Genomic DNA, 23886 nt, shown 5'->3' with positions numbered 1-23886 from the left:
CTTGTGAGAGCCTAGATGAAACTTGTAAACAAAATGAATTATACATGTTTCTCAGACGTCTCTGGAGTGGGTAGGTGGGTGGACTTGGCACATGCCTTCATTTAAGAATCCATATGGAGCTGATTATTTTCTTTTGACTTTCTGTAGTAATTATTCTTATTTCCCTTTTAAAAACTCTTCCAGTGTTTTAAACCTCAAATTCAGAAAAGACACTTACACAGAGGTTTATATGGAACAAAACAGAAAGCTGTTGGATGGTATGCTGGAGAAATTAATTTATCAGAATATGGGAAAAGCTCTCCTGCTGCTTCCTTGGCTCTTGTGCATTGTAAATTAAGCTTGGGAATAATGCAGGATCCAGCTGTAAGGGTGGTTTTTGTGAGTATGGTTCAGTGGTGGTCAAGTCTAAGTCATTGTGTAAAAATTCACTAAAGGAAAAGGGTAGGGTGGGAAAAAAATGACACTGTGTAAAAATATTCAAGGAAAACCAACAGGAAATCAGTGCCTCCATTCTGGGCCTGTTCTTCAAACTTCATGTCGAAATAATGAAATGCCAGAACTTACATGTTTCATTGAGTCTTAGAACATGTAAGTTATTTTCCCTTTAAAAGAAAATTGTATTTAGGAAAAAATGTGAGATGTGAAGGCTTTAGAATGCATGTAGATTAGTATAACAATAATGGCTATGGCATGTAATGTATTGTTTTTTATAATTAAACCTTAGAATAGTTTGATGTAATTCAGGAATGTATGTTTTGACCCATTATTGTTATGCTCTGATATTTCAAGTTTGTTACTCTTTGCTCTTGCCAGTTAACTTCTGAATAACTGCACTGTGGCAGTAGATAGAATTGTGTTATCTCTTTATGGATTTGTTTACTGCACTTACATCCTGCCTGTTTTTCTTCTTGCAAGTTGGCTTACACAATCTTCCCTTTCTTTCTCTCTGTTTTACCCTCACAACAGCCCTGTGAGATAGGTGAGGCTGAGAACCAGTGACTGGCCCAAGGTTACCCCGTGAGCCTCATAAGTGTAGATCTCTCAAGTCTGAGTCCACCACTCTTAACCACTGTACCACAATGGCTCTCTTGATTTTAAATAGATATTTATATGTTTAAATGGAGTCTTTTAAATAGTCTGCTGTAGCTACTTTATCAATTGGGCGGAAGGGAAGAATTGCTTCCTGCATGTTATCTCCAAAACTACGGGCAATGGAAAAGAACTCTTCTTTTTCTCCTCCCCTCAACCCCCAATGCATCCTTCCCATACCACAAACACAGCTCTCAGGGGAGGGGGAAGCATATCCCCTTTAATGTATCATATGAAGATACGCAGGTGGACAGCGTAAGTGTATCCATATTTTTATAAAAAGGAGGCTTTCCAGTCGGAAGAAAGGCAATACCTTGGTGAGAAGAGGCATCAGCCTTCTCCTGACTGGAAAATTTTCTTTTCATAACTGTACGCATATACTTATGCTCTCCTTCATTCACCTGGGAGTTTTTAACAATGAGTGAAGGAATGAATTTTTCAACCACCTTGAGGAAAGTCCCTGGGCAATAAGGGTACCCTTATTTAAACTGGGGAGGAAGTAATGGAAGAAATATCTACATCACCTTTTGCTACTCTGCCCCCCCCGATATGTTTCACTGCCAATCCCATCATCCCCAACAATGCTGGCTTGGAGAATGATGGTTATTAGTGTCTTTCACATCTGCAGGGAACCAGGTTGTGGGAAACTGGTCTGTACCATTTTTTATTCCCTGTTGGCAGATCATTGTTTTTCTTGCCATCTCTGACTGCATCTTGAGATGTTCCAGATTTGGAAAATGACAGGGATAACATGCATTAATAGGGGGTGAAGTGATTGTTTTGTGTGGATCTCTGTAAATTGTCGCTTTGAATTTCCGTTAATTGCTATGGAAACTGTGCCAGCTGTTTTATATGAACCCATTTGGTGTAGCTTGGAAAATTACACGGAATAGTTACAGTATCCTGTCAGAACAATTATACCAACACAAGTCTGTAAAGCATCTTGTTTGCTAACTTATTAAAACTAATAAGAACTGGATTTTAATTAAAATTTTGCTTCTTGTTTACACTGCCCACCAAAAATATACATTAGCTTTAATTTTATTTAGATCATGTGCTAATAGCCACATTCTCAAAATTCCCTTGTGTTCTTGGAAGAAGTCTCTGTTTGGATTCTGCAATGCAATTACTCAGTTTTAAAATGAATGCATTCTAGTTTAATAGCCAGATGTAACGACACCTTCTTCAGAAGTAACATGACCAGAGGGCTTCTACAGTTGAAGATTATCTCCTAAAACTCCAATTTACAGTGTGATCAGGTCACCACACTCTTCTCCCAGGTTACTGCTAGTAGCTGCTTTGGATTCATGTATCCTCAGAAGTGCCAGGATACTGCGTTGCTTCCTATCCTTCCTCCTGCTCTTTGAAGAGATGTTTCGCTGGACTGGTCACCCCTCCCCAAGCCTGTCTCAGAATGTTTGCAGCCCATTGCCCTGATTCTCAACCATTGCACCAATATATCTGGTTTTGACGTTCCAATGTAATTATGTAGTTATACTTATGTAATGCCATGTTTATGTGATGCTATGCTACCACAGCAATTAATACAATGCACCCTAAATAGTAATTAGATGTTGCAGTACATTTTGGGATTGGTACATTGCAGGAGTCATTGTGCCATCAAAACTGCTAGCACCAGAACTCATTTTCTTGATTATGGTTGATATGGGATTTTTGTCTTCTATTTCTTGCTATATAAATGTTTAAGAATTGAAGTAACTTGTGGATAATGGACAATATTTCTAATTTTTGTGTCAATTTGAGAGAGACTTGATAACTTGGTGTTAAATTCAGGTGGAGAAGACTTTGACATTCCTGATCTTCATGGATAAAAGCACTTAAGAGCTGTAATGTGAATTCAGCAGTAATAAACTTCCTCAGTATCTCTTTAATTTTGGATTATAATCACCCCATACTGATCTGAACAGTATTTCAATATACACTGGGTAGGGTATAAGTTCATCAAGCTTTTCCAGTCTTCTGAAAGTGAACTGTTTGCTTCCAACACATATTGTTGTTCCACTCCAAGAATCTGTTTAATTCTTCTGTATAGTAAAAATTGCTGAAATTCTGTAGAATATCTACAAATATTCTGTAGCATATCTACACCTTTTCAGAAATATTTCAGAAATATATTCTGCATATATGTATGCAGGCAAAGCCAAATCAATATTGCCAAGTTGTACATATCAGAATGTGGAAATAGGTCACAAGGGTCTGCTGTTTTACTCTAATAACACATATTGGAACAGATAATCACAACAGCTTCCCAGTAGGAGTACTGAGAATGAGAGAAAGTACTCCTCTCATGCACATTTGTGACAAAATATATTTTAATACCAGTGTCTGAAAAACTAAGAGGTAGAACCCCATCAACGACTCTGTAAGGCAGGGATGGACAGCATGTGACCCTCCAGATAGTTTTGGACTGCAGCTACAACAATGTTTCTGTGTTGGCTGGGTTGAAGACCATCTTTTCAGTCCCTTCTGCTGAACCTGATCTGTGTACACACACACACACACACACACACACGATCTTTGTTGCAGTTGCACATAAGCAAGTCCTAATATGTTGATTCCTGAACTATATGCAGTTAGCCTACTATTAGATAGTAAGGTGGCTACCTCAGTCAGCTGATCTCGATTATTTTGATCACAAAAGATCAGCAAATATGTTATTATTGTATTTATTCCACTGGAGGGGGTGCTTGTAGGATTTTGTCCCTCAAGTATAGAAATGTTTTAATAAAATAAATAAAATAAATAAGTGCTGGACCATCCCACAGTACTGTGTATCTTGAATTGCAAGGATGTGCAGGTGCGGTAAGGTGCCATTTGCTGTAGCTGATCAGGCATCAAATTGTCTTGGGCTAGCACTGATTACGTATGCATAAGCTTGTACGTTTATGGTCAGTTCTGTTGCATGAACTTTATGTACTTTCTTTTCAGAGGGCTTCAGTTTGAAAATTCTTTCATTTTAAAAGGAGATGCTGACTATTCTGTTGCTAGCTCAAGAGGAGAATAAAATCAACGAACTATCATTTATAAGGTCATATTGTTTTATAGAGGAATACCTGTCATTGTGTTAATATATGAGTAACCAATGATAACAATGCCATTTTCTTTCATTCAAATAAAGGGTGCAATCTTCAATGCCTTTTATTTCTGGATAGTTATATATAGATATTTGCTGATTAAAATGGGTTTTGGGGGATGTTTAATCAAATGGAACTTGCCTTTGGTAATGGGAGTGTAGTCAGGTTTTACATGTGATTATTGAAAAGGATCTGAACTACAGAGGAAAAAGCATCTGGGAAAAGGAGCATGCAGAAGAAACAAGATGTCATGGAAAACATGGAGACCTGAGGGAAGCAGATTACAGACAGCTTACTTGAAATAAAAAATAATATGTGTCAGAAGTAGCACTGAGTTCTTTAAATGTTGCTGTGAAAAATAAATAAATAATTCCTTTCTAGCTCTGAGATGAGTCACATATATCAACCATAGACTTAAGAAATTTAGGCCATCCTCTGTTCAATCACTGTTTTTAGCTGAGCTCAAGTTCTGTTTTCTTTTTTGTTTGACTGCTGCTGAAGCTTTTAAAATTTTTGTTTTGATTTTTTTAATGGCATCCCATCCCTTTCTCTAACATGTGGTACTAATATCTTATTGGCCAGTGCTAAAATTATTTTAAGACATTTTCCCTTTTCATGGATGAAAAGTTCTTTCTCTTTTTTCGTTACCCTTTTGCTTTTCTGAAGAAAGGAAGCTCAGCTGGGATACTCTCAGAAGTATTTCACATTGGAATTGGATGAAAAAGAACATTTTATCTCCCCATTTCCTCTTCAGTATGAAAAATTCATTTGGGGTGATCATATCTTACATATTCAGATACAACAACATTTGAATTTTCTTTGTTCTTTTGTCTTCAAGAGGAGAAACTTGGCATAGGATCAAAAGGTGTCCTTGTTTTCACTTTTTCTTTTCTTTTCCATATGGACTTGTGTTGTCAACTTCAATATAACTGTAGTTTCTTTTTGAAAGATGCCAGGCTTTTTTCTGATATGCCTCTGTTGAATTTGATGATTTTCCTTATAATAATTTCCAATATTACAGTGGACACTTTGGTATGTTTAAAGCAGCATGTAACAGTCTATCAGATGGGCATTGTAAAATATCGCAGAACTATTGATTTTAGTGTCTTCTGCCCTTCATGTTCTATAACTTGGGAAGGAACAAATGAAGTTAACATACCTCATCTTACATAACATCTTGCACAAATGGAATCTTGAGAACTGCTGTTACTGCTTTGAATTCTTGGGTAGTGCCTTTATAGAACAGAACTGGAGGCTATTTTCCTTGTTGTTATTATTTGATACCCATCCCAATATAGTGAAAGGATCTTTCCACCTTACCATATTACACAGTGTACTGTGTACTGGTTCCCCCGCCCTCCAAAACAGAATTCATTGGTTAGCTGTAGCTTTTGACCTCACACTGGTAAGATGTAACCTGTTGTTCCTTGTGTTATGCCCAAGGCCATCATACAACAAGTAATGCCTGAGCTAGGAGAGCTGAAATGGATCTTTAGAAAGATCCTTTTGTGTGTTTCTCAAATATCTGCCCTTTCATCCCCAGTGTGTGCATTCATTTCTATGATTTAACTTCCACTCTTCAAAATCCATTTCCTTTGAAAGCTTTTGTTACACAGTTGAGCCGTGTTTAGCTGTAATGCTAGCCATGGTTTAGCATTATGAGAGCAAGCCTAGCTTTCTCCCTGGCTCCCATATTCCCCTTTCTCCAAAGTGAACAGAACTTGGTTAGAAGTGTCTCTTAGTTTCTTCACAGTTTAGCATGCCATCCAAAACCTAAACAGTACTTTATCATAACAGAAGTAAATCAGCTTCATAAACTTGTACTTGAAGTCAGCTTGTTTCCAATAACCCACAGTATGATTATGCACAGTTCGTCTGGTTTGGACAGCCATGCTGAAGGAGAAGGAAGGGTGTCGCGGCCATCAGAGGCTAAGTTTATTCTTGTAACACTTAAATGTGGTTTAGTCTTATGCCTGAAACAGGTCTTTGTGTTATAAAATCATTACTTCATTCTTACAGACAGTATTTTGGTGATCTGAAACTACATTACTAGCTGGAGGACATTTAATTACAAATGCTGCAAGCACTCTGAACAGTTAACCACAATATTAAACACATCACTTTTCCTTTTGAATTTCAACATAACAATATGTATGAGAAATGCTGCTTTTGTGTTCAGAATGAAAGGGGAGAGAAGCTATTTACATGCAGCAATCATAACTTTCTAAAAGGTATTTTTTGATGTGGGTGGATTGATTCCATCATTTCAGTTTTTAAATTTTCATAGTCTATCTGTTGATCTGTCAATCAGTCAATCTGTTGATTTCATAGTCAATCTTTCATATTCAGTCTGTTGATTTCATAGTCAATCTGTTGATCTGTCAATCTATGAGGCCCCTTCTGAGTGAGCGGGGCCGGCTGGTGCCGGATGTCAGACTAGATGGCCTGGGAGACCCCTTCTGACTCGCTCTGTTTCTATGTTTCTATGTTGTCTAGCCATTTCAAAACATTTATATTCACAGTATAAAAGCCATTGTGAGAAAATGCAGCAAAACACTCTAATTATAGGCTGCCTTGCTTTGCAGATCATGGTATGTGATGGGAAAAAGAGGACAAGAATAGAAAGTATGCATTATACCTTAGCTTAAATACATATTTTCTCTATTTGTGTTACTGAGGTAATTAAGGAGAAGTAAGGAACATTTAGGTAAATGTTCATTTATCTGTGTGTTGCAGCTATGCAAACATTTGCTAGGCAACAGGAAAGCCTGCAATAGCCTTCAGGATAGCTGTGTTCATAGTTAACTCTTCCCTTTCTATTCCAAACCCCTGTCCTCCTTCTTTATTCTTTGTCCCTCTGCCTTGTGGGGGGATCTAAGTTTGTTAATACTGTGATACTATTCATTATCGTATTCCGCCTTAGTGCTGAATAAGTAAAAAGAATGAAAAACAGCAGGGTAATACTATCCTGGACATTATCTAAATAAGGCATATGAAGTGGCATTGATGGCTGTATGGTTCATCTGCTGTATACGGGTTTGTTTTCTTAAAGACGACCCACATGGCAGATCCTCACTTGGGCCCAAGAACTTGCATGATGAACAAGAAGTGTGGCGACATGGCCAGTGGGCATCTCGAAATGTCTGCCGTGCTCTCGTTCCATTTTACCTTAATTCCTAATCGATGGACTGTTTGCCATGTTGGCCCTGTGCCTGCTACTACCTGCAGCCTGGTTGGGCCCATGGGGGAACACACTGGCGGTCATTCCCAGGGTATGCCAGTGGGATGCTTGCAGGTTGTTTAGAACTAGTATAAATGAATCTTGGATGCGTGCTCAAACTCATTTCTACACTGCACCGTAGTTTGATGCAGCCCACACAATATCTTGGGTGGCTTGACCTTCTCAGCTTCATTTTTAAAAGGGTAAATCTTTTTATTTTTTCTGTACTCTGGTATACTTATCCCCGCCCCTCAGTTTGATGATCACTTTATACATCTGGCAAAGTGGGTTCTGGCCCATAAAAGCTCAAGCCACAATAACATTGTTTAGTCTTTTAAAGTCTCAAAATAATGTTTATTGTTTTTTCTGGAATAAAACATATTCTGCTTATGAGGGCACAAACTGTCCTGTCTAATGCAGCTCAAGTTTTCCAAAGGATCTGATCAAAAGCAAATCAGAAGCACAAGGATGAAGTAGATTCCAGTCCAATGAAACAGGACTGCAAATTCAGGCCAGACATGGGTGGATTTGTTAGGACCCTGGACAGATCTATGCTAGCTGGCGCTCACTAAGGAAAATCTGTTGTCTCAGTGTTATGCAAAGGTCTTCTAAAACTTTTTGAAGGTAGCCTTCTGTTAATTCCACGCCCTCTGAGGAACTATCTTCCTCTTAAAGGGTTTTTGCCTGATTATGGAATCATGGGATGGGGAGCGGTGAGGACTGTATTGTGGTGGTATTGTGGAGATTTCCGTTAGGCTGGGGTTTTAGTTCAGTTGTTCCCAGTCTGGTGCGCTTCATATGCTTTGAACTATAATTCCTAACCATTGTCTGGGAGGTAATGGGAGTTGGATTAAAATACCTGAACGACATTACACTGGAGATGCCTGGTCTAGTTGATCTAGCAGGATGGGTTTGGTGCTGTCCATCATTTCCCCATATTTCCGGCAATGTAAACAGAGTTACCTTAAACTACTGGCATATACTAATATATCAATATTGTATTTGGTTTCAGATGCACCAAACATATTGGAATGAAAATTTATGATAAGACAAACATTTCTTTTTGCACCACATGTTTCTTCCAGTGATCGGAGTTTTCAACTACCTGCAAGGATTGTTATTTTCCCTAGGATTAAAATGTATACATGGAGTCTTTCATCTGAGGTTGTTCAGTTTGAATCTTTCTTCCCCTTGTGTCTCTGTCCCACTCAGTCAGCTACTAGTTTAAGAATTTAAAAAAGCATGTCAAATGTTTACGGAATTTAGTGTCCTGTATAATTTGTGGCCTTAACATGTCAGGGAAAAGGGTACATTAGTTTCTCCTCCTCCTGTGCAACAACCACATATGAATGAATTATATTTTTCTAGGATGGGGAAAACCATCCCAGCTAATACATATCAATCTAATCATGATTGAGGAGTGAAGAGTGTGGGAAAAATGTAGAGGAAATTGCAACTGTCTTAAGTAATACCGTGAACCAAGTTGAAAGTATTTGAATGTGTGGGCAGTTGAAACAGAGGTGGGGGGGGGCAAAGAATGTCAATAGACTGGATTGCTTCAAGGTGGTGGGCTCCCATCCTAAGGAAAAAGGAAGTGCTTTTATAGGGCTGAGCATTTAAAGATGGAAAATCTGAGGGTTCTTGCTTGAAGGGGATTCCAGAAAACTTCACAAAAATAGCCTGTTTGTCAGATCCTTTGTAACTAACAGCATCTGTACACTGTGGCTATCATCCAAAGGATCTGTGGAGCTCTTTACACACATGATTTCCTGCTCTGTACTGTGAGAAAGAAAACGGTGCAGAGGACTGCTGACTCTGCTAAGGATTGTAAATGCATGGTTTGCTTAGAACTCTATAGCAGCCGTTAGAAAAGTAGATTGTTGGCGTAGACTGTTGGCGCTGAACTGCTGTAAGCTATAGTAAACAAGTCTTGAATGTTAGCTTTGTGTGAATGAGCGGTTTAGGACCAGGCCATAGATTGTAGGATAGCTTAACCTCATGGGGCTGAAATACACAGATGTTACAGTCAGGTGCAGGGAGTAAAGAAGTTTGAGTATTTAGTTTAATCTCCAGTTGGGGTTGTAGGCATTGAAAAATGATGTGCCATTATGAAAATCTGACTGGACATCTATCAAATCATGAAGTATTTTGTGAAATGTTAAGTTACTTACAAGTGATGCCAGCTTTATTTATAATTGTTATATGGAAGCTGGGGAAGAGTCCCATGATTAACTAGGGAAAAGCGTGTATTGGAATGAAATAGTAAACATGTGAAAATCTGTTTGGAAGAGGGGGCTGGACTAGTCAGTTGTGTTTTATAAGCTGTGTTGACAATAAGTACTAGCTTGCGAATGCCCAGCCATCAAATATGCTGCTAAAGAAATAATATACAAAGTCATTGGACTAAATTGCAGGTACTTTTATAATAGCTGCATGTTTCTTAGAAATAGAATGACTGCAAGAGGAAACTTCAATATCTAATTGAAAATGTCCTACTACAGAGAAATACCTTAAAATGGCTTTACTGTTAGGGGCTGTGCTGTTAAATTATCACATTTGATCACATTAAGCTCAAATCTAAACAAAGAGCCAAGTGTAAGCCCTCTTCTTATTATTAGCCACTGTGGCAAGGCTAGGGGGAAAAAGGCTGGTTGCCTTGGCATCTAAAATTTGATACTGGCACCGAGGAATTTGAAATATTTATTCAGCCACATGAAGGATGTTTTGGGGATTAATTAGCTTTCAAAATGCATGTAGCTCAGTTGTGCAACAAATGACCCTCGTTTCTGATGGGCAGAATGCAAACATCAAGCAAGCAAGCGTTGTTAGAGTGTCTATAATATAAATGCGAATAGTCCCAGACACTGAGTGGGGCATGGATCATTCATGTTTCTTGTTAGTTGCTTTTCATGCTGAATGTCCACTTGAAGAAAATGGGGAAGAAGAAAGGGCAACCATCACTACTTCTGAAGCTGATTAGGAACCTTTAAAAAGAGTTTTCAAGCAATTTTCCTTTGAAGCCAGTTTACTGAGTTTAGTCCTTCCTCACATGCTAATCACTATTCTTTGAAACCCAGATAAAAGTGTAGTCCTCACTGTGAATAGTTTTGGTTTACCATTAACAAACCTCAGTTATCCATTTTTTAAAATTCTCTGGCTTAAGTGAGATGGAAACAACTCTATCCCATTTGTCCTAGTATCTTTTTGTGAATTCTGTCAATAATAGCAATGGAAACTCCTTATGTAACAGTGATGATGACATCAAGGTGTACCTCAGCTGTTGGGTCATTTGCGCTGAAACAGCCTATTGCCTAGTCCAGGGAGTCTCTTGTTTTCTTTCATTAAAAGGAAATCGTTGACCTTCCCATTCATTTATTTCCTGCTCTAAAGTAGTGGACTACAAAAAACGTTGCCATGAATTTGACAGTTAGAAAATAAGTGTTGGAGGCTGCATTTCTTTGTGGAAATCTGTGTGTGCATTAATCAGCATTACTTTAAGGAGAAGATAATGCTGGATTATTCTGGTAGGTTAAGGCATACCCCTCTGAGCATATCAGTAGCATATCACAAAAAGTCTGCTTGATTTAGACATGTGGAAATGATTTATTAGAAATAGGAATTAGTATTGGAGCTGTTGAAGACTTTTGACTATGTAATTTGGGAGGCTTCATATTTCCAGTGCTTTTGTGAAGTCCTACTGTCAGGAAGCTTAATGAGAAGCACTTTAACTGAGTTGCCCGATATTTGTTATTGGAAAAAGTGTGCTTTGCTGTGGAGGATAACAGCCCTGCCCCTTGATTACTCTAACTACCACCCCCACTAAGGCAAGAATCTTGCAAAAATCTTGTACAAAATATATCTGGAAGCAAATTTTACTGAATCTCATGGGACCCACATATAAATAGACTTGTATAAGATTGCACATGATATAGCATTGCGCAACAAATTGTCATTTTACTTCAACCTCACTTCCTCTAGCTTGCTTTGCACGTAGGTTTTTAAAACAGCTCCTGAGAAAACTCTGCTCCATAGGATTAGTCAGAGTGCTCAATCCTCTCTGCAGCTTCTGAATGTGGAAGCTTTTACATGGTGGTTTTGTTATTCTTTTTCTTTTTAATAATGGGTGGGGATATTAGTCAGAGGTGAGTCAGAATTAGATAGTGATCCATTTAGGAAATTAATTTTCTCCTTCCTAAATTGGAGGGAATGTGTCTTTTCCAGAGTTTAAAGTCCAGACTCCTTTTATCATTTTTCAATTCAGTGAACACTTTCCAAATTACTTGGTACTGTACGTGCTCACTCAAAAGTGTTAAAACAGTTTGCTAAGAACTTGACAGTGTTGAATTCTGTATGGAAAAATGAGACTGCCTGAAGGTGTTTACTAGTAGATTAGGGAAAAAATCCTCAAAATGACAAGTATTTCTTTTAATATAGAAATGTGTAATATAAGCACCATATCTGACTGTGGCTTGTTGAACCAGAAACAAATAATGGTTGCTGTTAACTGTAGTGTTGGCCCAAATAACTAACTTCATGCCATGGTTTATGATCCTGGCTTGTTTGAATAAACTGTCCACAGTTCCTGGTTCAGAGAAACTGCAGTTACTTAAATATTAGCAAACGCTTCTCTTCTCCTTAGAGATGTGTGAGGGGAATGAGGAACAGGCTTAGACCTGCAGTGTTGTAGTTTCTTATAGTCCTTGGCCTGGTTTGGACAATCACATATTTGCTCAGCGAACTGTGATACATGCAAGTCTTTGCATATCTCACCTTTGCTTATCCCTTTGTGGCATGAACAATCAAACCAGGAAGCATTCCTGAAGAAGGTGCAATGAGTAGAAGTGCCTTAATTTGGAAGGTGGCCATACTTGGTATAGAAACTTGGCCAGTCTCCCACTGAACATCGCAGATTGTTCAATGGGAGTCATTGGAGGTTCCAAAGAGGAGAAGGAGTGGGGCATGTGGAGCTTTCAAAGCTCCTTCAACCAGGCCTAGTGATGTTTCTCCAGCTGAGTAGGAGGTTCAGCTTATTTTGGAAGGAGTGGAGAAGCATTTTCAGGAGGGGAGTTGGTAGACCCAATTTTTAACCTGGTGAGGAGGTGTCAGGACAAATGAGCTCCTCAGTTGGAGGGGCTTTGCTTTTCTTGTCCTCTTGCCCTCAAGCAGCAACAGCCACTCTGAGGGTCAAACCAGAACCTTTGCTTAATGGGAGGGACCCAGGGGAAGTTTCCAGTTTGGATTCAGTCCTTTACATGAGCGGAAGCTTCTTTTTTCAGCCTGGGTTGAAAGCTATTTAGACCTCAAACTGTTCTGTTATCTGTGGAATCTAAATAAAGGAACTGCATTTTCAAGGGATTGTCTTGAGTTTTGGAACCTGAGGTAAGGGACCAGTCCATAACACTTGGGTTGAGGTACTGACATTAAAACCAGTTCACAAGAGAACCAAGATGAGGGAAAACGTTCATGCTGCCTGGTTATTGGAGTATTCAATGTAACATGAGCATAGTGCACAATCATGAGTAGGCCTTTTTGTGGGAACCCCGAAATTATGAAATGACCTGGAGAGGTCTGCCTCATACCTCCTCTGGTAACTTTTCAGTGTCAGGAAAGACCATTCCTATTTTCCCAGGCCTTTTAAACGTTTGCCTGTTTCATTTCTAACATGCTTATGTGTGCATTTTAAAATTGTTGTCTTTGCTTTTAAAAGCTGAATTATTGTTCCTGCTTTAAAAATACCTTTTAAGGTCTGGTATTATTGTTTTCTATCATTGCTACTATCATTTTATAGTTTTATTTTGAATGTCACCTGGAAAGCTTTCTATAGGGCAACTCATAATTCTGTTGTTTTTTGATGATGATCATTGCCCTTTGTTGACCCAAGCTATTTATATGAATTAGCCTTTTTTAAGTAGAACATGGATTATCAGGGCCTAAATAAATTGTATATAATTCTGTGTTTTTCTTAACAGTTCCTGATGACCTTTCTGTAGAGGAGAAAGAAGAGCTTTTAAATATTCGTCGTAGAAAAAAAGAATTAATTGATGATATCGAGGTAATACTTTTCCTTAAATATAGAGTTGTCATTGTGTACCGAGCTGTATAATGCTGGTATAACTTTCAGGCAGAATTGGCAGATTTTTCCAGTAATTCCTATTAGGTTACAGTGTACCAAAAAGAATGAAGTCCTGTGGTTATGTGTGAATAATATGACATCATAGATAAATACACAAGAGCACCTCTTGATTAGAGGACTTCGTTTGTAAATCAAAAGAGAAAAGAATAACTAACCCAATGAAACTGTTTGCTTTTAAATGTTGACTTGCATTCTTCTCTTCTTTTGGCAGCGGTTAAAATTTGAAATAGCAGAGGTAATGACAGAAATTGATAACTTGACAAGCGTGGAAGAAAGGTAGGTTGACTTTGCTACTTGTGTCCTTTATGGAGATACTGCAAATTTTCCCTTCTATTGTCTTTGTTTACCAGCTTGTAGAAAGAGCCTAGTTACTGTTTACAGAGCTGATACACTGATCATCTTGTAAAAGTCTAGTCAACATATAGTCTGTGTTACCCCCAATTTTGGCTGATTTTTCATTTAAGAGATATCACCTTGCATCAGGGTATGTATTGTCCACTTGCACAAAAGCATAAAGGCCTGTTAATTATTTGCAATTAGAATCTTATGCCTAAAATGCTGTTTGGAAACACATTGGCAAGATCTACCCCTTAGCATGTAACCCTCTCAACTTCAAGTGTTGAACTGGCAGATTTCTGTGGCACCGCATTCTCTACATTTTTGTCACTCCCCCGGATCTACAACTACTCCAGAAAGTGGAGATATTGACCTTTTCGGAGCACTTACTGCTGTGGATTTTGTGGTTCCCTGACAGTTCTTTAAAACATGACAATAACACAGATTCCCTTAAAGGGCCAAATACGGAGAGGTTGTTAGTTTTGCTGGTGCTGGTAACCCAGTCACTCTGTCCTGTTCCACCACTTCAATGGTTTTTGCTTTCTTAACTGTTTCAAAAATGCTTTTTTCTTCTAATAGGAAATGTCCACAAATGTTTAACATGCATATTGGTGCATTTTTAGGTAAATTAGGAAAGTACTTGAAGGGGGAATACATGCAAATTTCATGGCTCGGAAGTAAATGGAGGGTAAATTCATTTCCCCTTTTTGGGGAGGGGAAATTTGGAAATGGTATTTTCCCTCCATTTGCTTGTAAGCTATATTTGCCCTCCATTTATTTCTCAGCCATGAAATTAGTGTACATTTCCCTTTCATTTCCCAGTAGTCATGAAATTTGCATATATTTCCCAGGTATAAAATGAACACATTTTCTGTACAATTTAAAACATAAGACAAACAAAAACCCCCTTGAGGTGAAAGAGGAAATGGACTTGCAGCAAATGCAGGACATACTCCAGTGTGACTCCCCTCGCTCTGTCCCAGTCAGTTGTTTTCTCAGGATTCTTAAAGAACTCTCAGGGAACTGCAGTAACAGCTGCAGCAAGAGCTATGAAAAATCGGATAGGCAGTAAGATCTCCCTTTCTGAAGTAACTGGACTCCTGGGGAAGTGTCAGTAGTGAAACTGAACACTTGAAATTGACAGAATTACGTAACTATCTTGTTGCCAGAGCCTTTTGGTGCCCCTCCTGTTCCCTTTTACCAGTGATTTTCAATTGACAGTTGGCAACAATGCATCATATATGCAGTCTCTCTTCGTTGCTCTAAAGGAAGCATTTCACAGCTTCCTTTGAGAGTTGGAACAGGTGAGGCCATTGACTACGCAGTTATTAAAGACTGACCAAAAAGCAAGCAAACCCCACAACAGCACGGTTTTTTGGTGCTAGAAAAAAATGCACCCTCATTTTTGCATTTTCGAGACTTTGAAAAAATCAGAAAACCACAGTGGCAAATGAACAAGAGTAAGAGTTGGAGCGGGGATGGGAATGGGAATGGGAAGACATCCTGAAAGAATGCGTTCTGTCCTGAAAGAAACTGAGATATCAGCTGGAAGACCAAGGAAGAATCACACCATGGTGAGCCTAATTGACTGCCCAGTGCACTGTGGGTGGTTCTGTGAACAACCAGTCCACAGTGGTTTATTTGCAAGATGGCTTAGTGTGACATGCAGACATGGCCATTTTATTTTTTATTTAATATATTTTTATCACACTTTTTTCCTGCAAGGAACCCAAGGCAGTGATTATATAATCCTCCTCCTCCTCTAGTCTAATCCTGTGAGGAGGTTATATTGAGAGGCAGCGACTGACCCAGTTACCCAGTAAGCTTCATGGCCAAGTAGGAACTAGAATACAAATTTCCAGATTACCAGTCCATCACTCTAACTGCTAGATCACACTGGCCATAATGTTGCATCATGATTTAATTTATATATTTAATTTATTCTTCTACGGTCTCTCTCATTTGCTAGAAAAGGTTTGTATTTTATGCTGATTTTTATGTTTGTTTGTTTATTTATTTAGAATTTTTGTATGCCGTCCCATCGCTTATAGCCTCGGGACAGCTCACATAAAATAAATAAGCATAATACATGGTAAAATAATACAATTAAAAACCCAGAATCACCCTGGCTGCAAAATTAAAACCTATAGATATTATTAAGAGTTGTTCAAATATTGTTAAAATAAAAAGGTCTTAGCCTGGCGCCGAAAAAGAAATAACAACGATGCCAGCCGGACCTCTCTGGGGAGCGCATTCCATAGATGTTGATATTTTGTTATAATTTATGTATATTGATATTTGTATTTTATTTATGTAAGCTGTCCTGAGGCTTTTGCAATAGGACGGCATATAAATATCACAGATGGATGGATGGATAGATAGCAATGAGAGTGTTGCTCTGGTGTACTTGGATTGGTAGTGACTGAAATGCCTTTAAGACGCTGCCCAGTTCTTGTCAGTTCAGCTTCACCATTTTTCTCTTAAAGTCTGAGCTGTAAAACAGCTTTGTGTGATTCTGCTGGCACAGTGAAGACGAATCCCACGGTTTCTCTGGCACAATGTCCTTGCTCGGCTTATTCAGCCACTGGTTGTGGCATCATGCTGGCACAGCAGCCGTGGTCATTCCTTTGCCTATGCTGCGGTTCACAGGGTTGCACAGTCAATAGGCTTGGATTGAAATAATCCAGTTTAACTGGTTTGTAAATTGAAACCACACACATTATACTCTTAAATGCCCTGGCTCTGCTATATGTCAGAGCGATTAAATATAATTTACAAAAACCTGAAATCAAGGAAAGGCTTCTTTGCATTTCTTCTAAAGTAGATACAGCCCTTATATTTTGGGAATGAATGGGCAGCATGTATTTTGGCTACACAGGATAATTATGTCGATCATGTAAAAATATTAATATCAAAGATGTTTAACTAGATATTTCTACATATTTGTCCTTCTTATTCTTCCCCTTTCCAAATAAATAGCAAATCCACACAGAGGAATAAGCAAATAGCAATGGGAAGAAAAAAATTCAACATGGATCCCAAGAAGGTAAGATATTTTTGAATCATGAATTCTTATTAAATACATCTTGATGAAGCACATATAATTTATTTATTTAGAAGATTTATACCCTACCTTTCAGCTACAAGAGACCCCAAAGCAACTTAAAATATAGATTAAAAAATCTACAAAAGATCATAACAAAATACAAAAGGACTGAGGGATGAAAAAGCAGAGCAAAATGACATCATTTGAATTAGCGGGGTGCAAAGACAGATCAGTAGCAAGGCTAGTGACATAAATATGTCATGACCATTTGCTTAATGTCTAAAACAAAAGGAGCCAATTGAACTGCTCAAGAAGGGGCATTCCACAGGCTTGATGTCACTATGGAGGAGACCCAGTCCTGTGTCCCAATCAGCTACTCTCAGAAGATAAAAGAAAGTACTTCTTCGCACATTGCAGAGTTGAAATGTGGAATTCTCTACTGCAAGTTAAAGTGCTAGCCACCAACTTGGACAGCTTTAAAAGAGACATCAATACCGATTGCTCTGGAACATGACTGTGAAGGAGGTCTTCACAAGTCCTCTTGCTGGGCTTCTCCTAGATATCTGGAAGGCTAGTGACAGAAGTGAATGCTAGACTAGAATAGTCCTTTGATCTGATCCAGCAGGATTTCCTCTTGTTCTTTTGGCTTTGGTGGTGAATGTACGGAAATCTGCGCTAGCATAAAGCATTGCAGGTTTGTGCAGCATCCAGGTCTTTAAGCTGATGTTTGTTGTATTCCGTAAGGATGTTCCTAGGAAGGAGCTTTCTGGCTGATGTTATTGTCCTGGTCAGTATGCTTACACATCCCTGTTTCATGTGCAAGTGCCTTAGAATGTTCAGCATTAGGACTGGCTCTGACTACGTGCATTTCCGTGATAACTTTCCACCTCAAAAACACAGCAAATGTGGCTGCTTACTATTTACCTACACCATCTAAAAATATCAAGCTACTTTATCCTCCATACTATCCTCCATAGTATGGGACTGCAGGTGGCGCAGTGGTTTAAAACTGCTGTGCTACTGGGCTGGTTGACCAAAAGGTCACCGGTTCGAATATGCACAACGGGATGAGTTCCCGTTGCTCTGTCCCAGCTCCTGCCAACCTTGTAGTTCGAAAGCATGCAAATGCAAGTAGATAAAAAGGTATCACTTTGGTGGGCAGGTAACAGCGTTCCGTGCACTTCGGTGTTTAGTCATGCCGGCCACATGACCACGGAGACCGTCTGCGGACAAACGCTGACTCCCTTGGCTAGGAAACGGAGATGAGCACCACCCCCGAGAGTCAGGCATGACTGGACTTAATGTCAAGGGGAAACTTTTACCTTTATCCTCCATACTTAGTTATTGTCAGCTTATTATTCCTTATTATATCCTGCAAAGACAGCTTTGCCAGTAATATTATCATTTTTGCTTTCTTTTTGCTTTTTTCTATTCTAAAAATGTTGTATGCCTGGAGTCTTGCTTTTTCTTCGTGTTTGCTTACTTTATTTCAAAAGACAGTAACTTATTTTCTTGGGACATCTAGATTCCAGAAAGCACTTTTTATTAAAACAGTGTAATTTCAGAATCATAAAGATGAAAAGATGGAATCGATCAGTGAGATTTTGGATTAGAACTAGTTACTAAATTCCCAGTTGCCAGTATAGACGGAAATAATCAGCATTCATGAGCTCTTTTGCAGTGAAATGAGCATCTCCTTTTATCATTTTTAAAAAGAGATGTTGATGGTTGCCATTCATGCTCCAGCTGGATTTTAAGGGAAGTTTTCTGGATGGTATAGCTATTTAAAGAAAAAGTGAGCACAATGTGTTGGAGTAGAGGGTGGGGGAATAGAATAAACTGACTAAAAATAGCTTCCCAGACTGGTAGACTGGCACTGGGCTTACCCTGATAAAGTATATTAGAGTTGTTGAGCTGATTGTCCTTACTGGGCAGCAAAGTATTCTGCTGCTGCTGCTGCTGTTTTTCTAAGCTGGTCTCCAAATGTGTCTGGGTTTGAGGTTTACTGAAGGGGGAGTTGGTCGAAATAGATTTGTTTTTCATTATATCCTGTTCATCTGAAACCTCCTCCATGTACCATTCCTGCAACATGTTACTTAAGGTGCCTTAAAATTAAAAACAGCAGTAAGTGCAAGATTCACTTCAGTGCCCTGTGAATTCCCATTTATGTTTGGTTCCCTGCACCAACCTAAATAAACATGGCTCCCAACAAAATATGAAGAGAGAAGGGGTTTAGCTGGACATACTGCATCAGATCAAACATAGTGCCAAACCATAATTTAGCAATATAGGAAGGAGTTTGGACTTACCTTTGGATGTGCTCTCTCCTCCCCTTCTGTACAATCATCCTTTTCCTTCTTCTTTGCTTTGCAGAAATCTGTGAGCCAGAGTGGCATTGCGGTTAATAGCAGGGGACTGGGTCTTAGGCAATCTAAGTACTAATCCCTGCTTGGCCATGAAGCCAAATCCTAGCTTATCAGTTTTGGGGGTGGGGGAAGAAAAGCCAGATCTATCTGTTTATTAGATTTATATCTTGCTTTTTTTTTTCCTTACAAAGAACTCAGAGTGGCTTACATCACTTGCCTCCTCCTGCTCTCAATATTAGCCTAACAACAACAACTGTGTGCAGTAGGTTGGGCTGAGACTGTAACTGGCCCAAAGTTGGCTCCACGGCTGAGCAGGGACTAGCATCCAGATTGCCCGAGTCCCAGTCCCACGCTCTTAACCACTACACCACACTGGCTCCCATATGCTGGTGTGTTGGCCCCATCCCTTGCCTTTCCCCATGCCCCTTTTCTCAGCCCACAGAACTTATCTGAAATGGAGTTGATCCCTTACACTGAAAAAGGTTCGACCCCTCTGAATTAGGGAAAGTCTTCTCTCTTTCATCGTCCTGCCCCGGGTGCTCACCAAACTCATCCATTTTAATGATGAGTGTTTACTGCCCAAACTCCGCATGGTATCAATTGCCATGTGTTGACTGTATGTAAATGCCTGTTCTTCATGAAGTAGATATAATTGTATAACTTTATATTTCTAGAACAAACATTTTTGTGAAGAGGGAAAATAATGAATTCCTTTCCTCCTCCTCCTCCTGCTTCTTAGGGAATCCAGTTTCTCATAGAAAATGACCTCTTGCAGAATACCCCTGAGGACATTGCGCAGTTCCTTTATAAAGGGGAAGGGCTAAATAAAACAGTAATTGGAGATTATCTCGGTGAAAGGTAAGCAAAGAATTTCAGAATGGAAAAAAGGTACACAGCATGGGTGTATCTCAGACATACTTCTCAAGTTGAGGAAATGTTGATAAATAATATAAACATATAAATTATATTATACACTTATAATTATATGTTTGGGTTTAGTGATGCAGATCTTGGGAGGTTTCAAAATTAGATTTGGACAACTTTATTTGGTATTTAAGGTTGAGAGCAGAAAGAAGAGTTTACTAATCTTAGGAGACAGCTGGTTACATAATTATTAACAATCAGCAAGAATATTGCCTGTCTTAATAATAGTTATTGTCTGTTTAACGTTGTCTTCTCTGAACATCCCACTGATGGTAAAAGATGGCTTAGGCAGACTTTTCGGAGGTTCGGAGGCGCAACATCTCTAATTTTAAATATAAGTGAATAATAAACATAAGTCTATTTGAATTAGAAACATGATTTTAAAAATATAAAATTGAAATTGATTAGTGGTAATTTCTCATCATGTGGGTTGCCACCTTAAACTTCCTTGAGAACTTGTTTATCTAATTTCATCTAAGTTTCCTAGTCTGCAAATAGTTTCAAGCTGAACATACACACACCTCCTCCCTTATACGTGCCCGAAAATAGTACAGACTCTGGCAGGCATTGCTAGTATCCTAATAGAGACCAGATGCCTTATTGTGATGTAATGCTTGCTGGAGACAAAATTGTGGGACGTTGTTCACAAGCTCTGTTACATTCATAAAATTATAGGAATAAAAGCAGTAATTCACACTGGAGGGGTAGCTATTCTCGATCTCTTAAGAGCATGAATATCCAGCATTTAATGTTAGCATTTTCTTGTGTTTAATGTAAGCAGTTGGACGTTATATAAAATGTACTGTTCAGCAAAGCAAAAGTGCTGTTTTATGCAGTTCTTAATTTATCTCAAAAACTACAACTGACTGATGTCTAGTGTCTAATTCGTAAGCACCTGAGAATGACCCACCTGAGAATATTTTTTTCAGCACAGAGGGCTAAATTCTTTTTTTTTTTTTTTTTTTGGCAGAGGGTATTTTTATAATATGCTGCTAAAGCAATTAACATGGAAAACAAGCTCAGCTTCTTAAAAATATATACAAACATTTGCACTAACCTTGTTTTGCTTTTTTTAAGATGATCAAATACGTGCAGAAATGCAAAGTTCTTGAAGTACTCTGTCCCTTTATATGCAGATATTAGTTTATGTAGGTAGGAATTCATCTGCAGATAGTACAAATAATCAGCATTAAAATTGTAGTTCTGGAATTTAAAGTAGAAATCAAATAAGTATCAGTCAGACACTGCTAGAAGGGTGGGGGACACACTGCTAGAACTGAAATTCACTGAAAGCAAAGTATAGGACTGTGCAAAAATATGTAAAGCATCAACACTGGGAATGGTATAGCAAAATTTTGGCAAAGGGAGGATTTGATATTTGTTCAAGTAGGGCAAAGTAGAAGAAAAGAGATATTATTTGAAGAAGGAAAGAAAAGAACTTCAACTGTGAAATAGACATGTTTACTCAGAAATAAGCCTTACCATGTTCAATGGGACTTTCCCATGGAAGTGTGCATTGGATGTGCATAAGACAAATTGAACACAGAGGGACTGATTTCTGAGTAAACATGCATAGGGTTGCCCAAGCATTGTGTACTTGTGGATGGAAATGCTTCAGATGGGAATCTACTAAACATGTAATGCAAAGGCTTCTCTCTCTAATATGCGCTTGACACAGGCTTGAGGATCAGGTCTCTTATCTTTTCACATGAAGCATTAAGAGATGAGCAAACAGCAATTTGTGTGGTGGTTGAATGGGCCGTTTTGCCTTGCAAAATCAGCACAGTCTTCAGTATATTCTTATTGGTGATTATACCTGTTATTATTGCCATCAATGCACATGGTGCATTACCTAGTACAGTAAGACAGGTTCCCAATATGAAGTAAGTCTGAGGAGCTTACACTCTATAATTAGACACAGGAGAGACAATAGAGGGAAGGGAAAGATGGAGGCAAGGCGAAACAAGAGAAGAATATGTGCTCATTTCAGTTCCAGCAGTTCCTTTACCCGCATCTTTAGTAATTACATGGAAACAAATGCAGCCTAGGTTTCTCTCTGGGCTAGTTTTGCTATGTGGCTATTACATAGGCTATTTAATACACAAGTGTTCCTATCTTGGAACACTGGGCAAGCAAACAGAGAGGCCTTGAATAGAACACTTTATCAAGGCTTCAGACAAAGAATTTCTTCTGTAACTCAGGAAGCAAAAATAATGCCACGTAACTTTCAGCCCTTAAAGCTGTGGATCCATGTAAAAAAAATCCTATGGTTCAGCCACAATAATCTCTAGTAGTAGTGGAACATACAACAGGATTTCCAGGGAAGAGTGTAAACTAGGGACAGGTTCATATTGGACAAGGTGATCTTTCAGCTGTCCTGACCGCAAGTCTTTTATTAGGGCTTCGAAGATTCAAGCACTCTGAGTTTGGCCTGGAAAAAAATTGAAAGTACTGTAATTGATACCAGTGGTGAAATATAGTCTGTAAAGTGCATACTGCAAAGCAGCCTGGTTGCTGTATTTTGCAGTAATTGCACTTTCTGAACACTCTTCATAGACAGTTCCCCATAGAATGTATTATAGTCATATAAATGGGAAATGGCTAATACAAGTGTGATTGTGGTCAGTTCCATCTTCTTCAGGAAAGGGTGCAGCTGGCACATCCACCAAACTGGGCAAAGGCACTCTGTCGGAAATTTTACTCTGAATAAAACCTATTCTTTTGGTGAAATGCTGATTTTAGAAGGACTAAATAGTAAGAACCACTGGAAGATTAGTACAGCTAAAGCCCTTTTGGGTCAAAAATTTTAACTTCATACTGCAGGCAGGGTAATACTAGGGAAAATATAAACCTCCTATCCAGTCCATGCTTTCAGTGAGGTTTACTTCTGAGGAGCAAGCTTAGAAATGTGCTTGTTCTACTTATGAATAGCTATGTCAATTCAGATGAGAGAAGTTTAGCCAAGTGTATATTATCTTTAGCAAGGTATGTAGTGTCTGAGAATTTTCCAAACATTTTCTCAGCATTTCTTCCATTGGTTAAAAGTCTATTTATATGCCACAAATATATCTAAAATGCATTCTCATGTGCCCATCTGTCTTTAGGGAGTATCAGTTTGCAATGCAGAAGTGATAAGCAATCCGTATGCAAGAATTTGTTTGGATGAGCTGGGAAATTCAAATGGAGAGATTTTAATATATATATACACATTTTATAATTTTAAAGTTATATTCCATCATTTTTCTTTCTTTCATCTTCCCAACAACCATACGGTTACTATTTATTCCTGTTTTACAGAAGAGCTGAGCCTAAGAGGTATTTATATGCTGCAGGTCCATTCAAAGAGGCCATGGCTAAATTTGAATATGAGTCACACATGTAAACCTCTATCCTAGTTTCCAGTTGTTTAGTTCGGGCCCATACATTGCTCACACCATGAGTTTAGATGGGTCATTGGACCAGTGGTATCACCATTTTCATTCATTAACTTTTAAAAATTGGGGAATTTTGCACATACTTTTATGTGCTTGTGGCTTATGTGCAAGAGTGACTGCCCCACTACAGGTATGACATTCCTGTGTGAACTAATTAAGGCTGCAGTTTTTACCACATGCAGCTTATGGGTGGCCAAATTTGTATGCAGGATAGACGTAGCATCTGTATAACCAAGAGCAAAA

At 38.7% G+C, this 23886-nt stretch overlaps 1 protein-coding gene across 4 annotated transcripts in view; it reads left to right on the top strand.

Annotated features, from left to right (window-relative positions):
* CYTH3 (cytohesin 3) overlaps positions 1–23886 on the top strand; it is a 60903-nt gene that overhangs the window by 15577 nt on the left and 21440 nt on the right. For 2 of the 4 annotated variants that reach the window (XM_044433811.1, XM_044433813.1), the window contains exons 2-5: positions 13374–13456; positions 13749–13813; positions 16853–16919; positions 20025–20143. In XM_044433811.1, coding sequence (XP_044289746.1) covers positions 13374–13456; positions 13749–13813; positions 16853–16919; positions 20025–20143 — 334 coding nt within the window. Of the gene's footprint in view, positions 1–2369; positions 13457–13748; positions 13814–16138; positions 16920–20024; positions 20144–23886 lie in introns of those variants that run through there. The other 2 variants (XM_044433812.1, XM_044433814.1) reach the window with 2 other exon arrangements.

Source organism: Varanus komodoensis, unplaced genomic scaffold (assembly GCF_004798865.1).
Source record: "Varanus komodoensis strain SLA01 unplaced genomic scaffold, ASM479886v1 scaffold26, whole genome shotgun sequence".
Lineage (NCBI taxonomy): Eukaryota > Metazoa > Chordata > Lepidosauria > Squamata > Varanidae > Varanus > Varanus komodoensis.
Note: the sequence above shows the minus strand (reverse complement) of the source record. Positions and strands in the feature narration are given on the sequence as shown.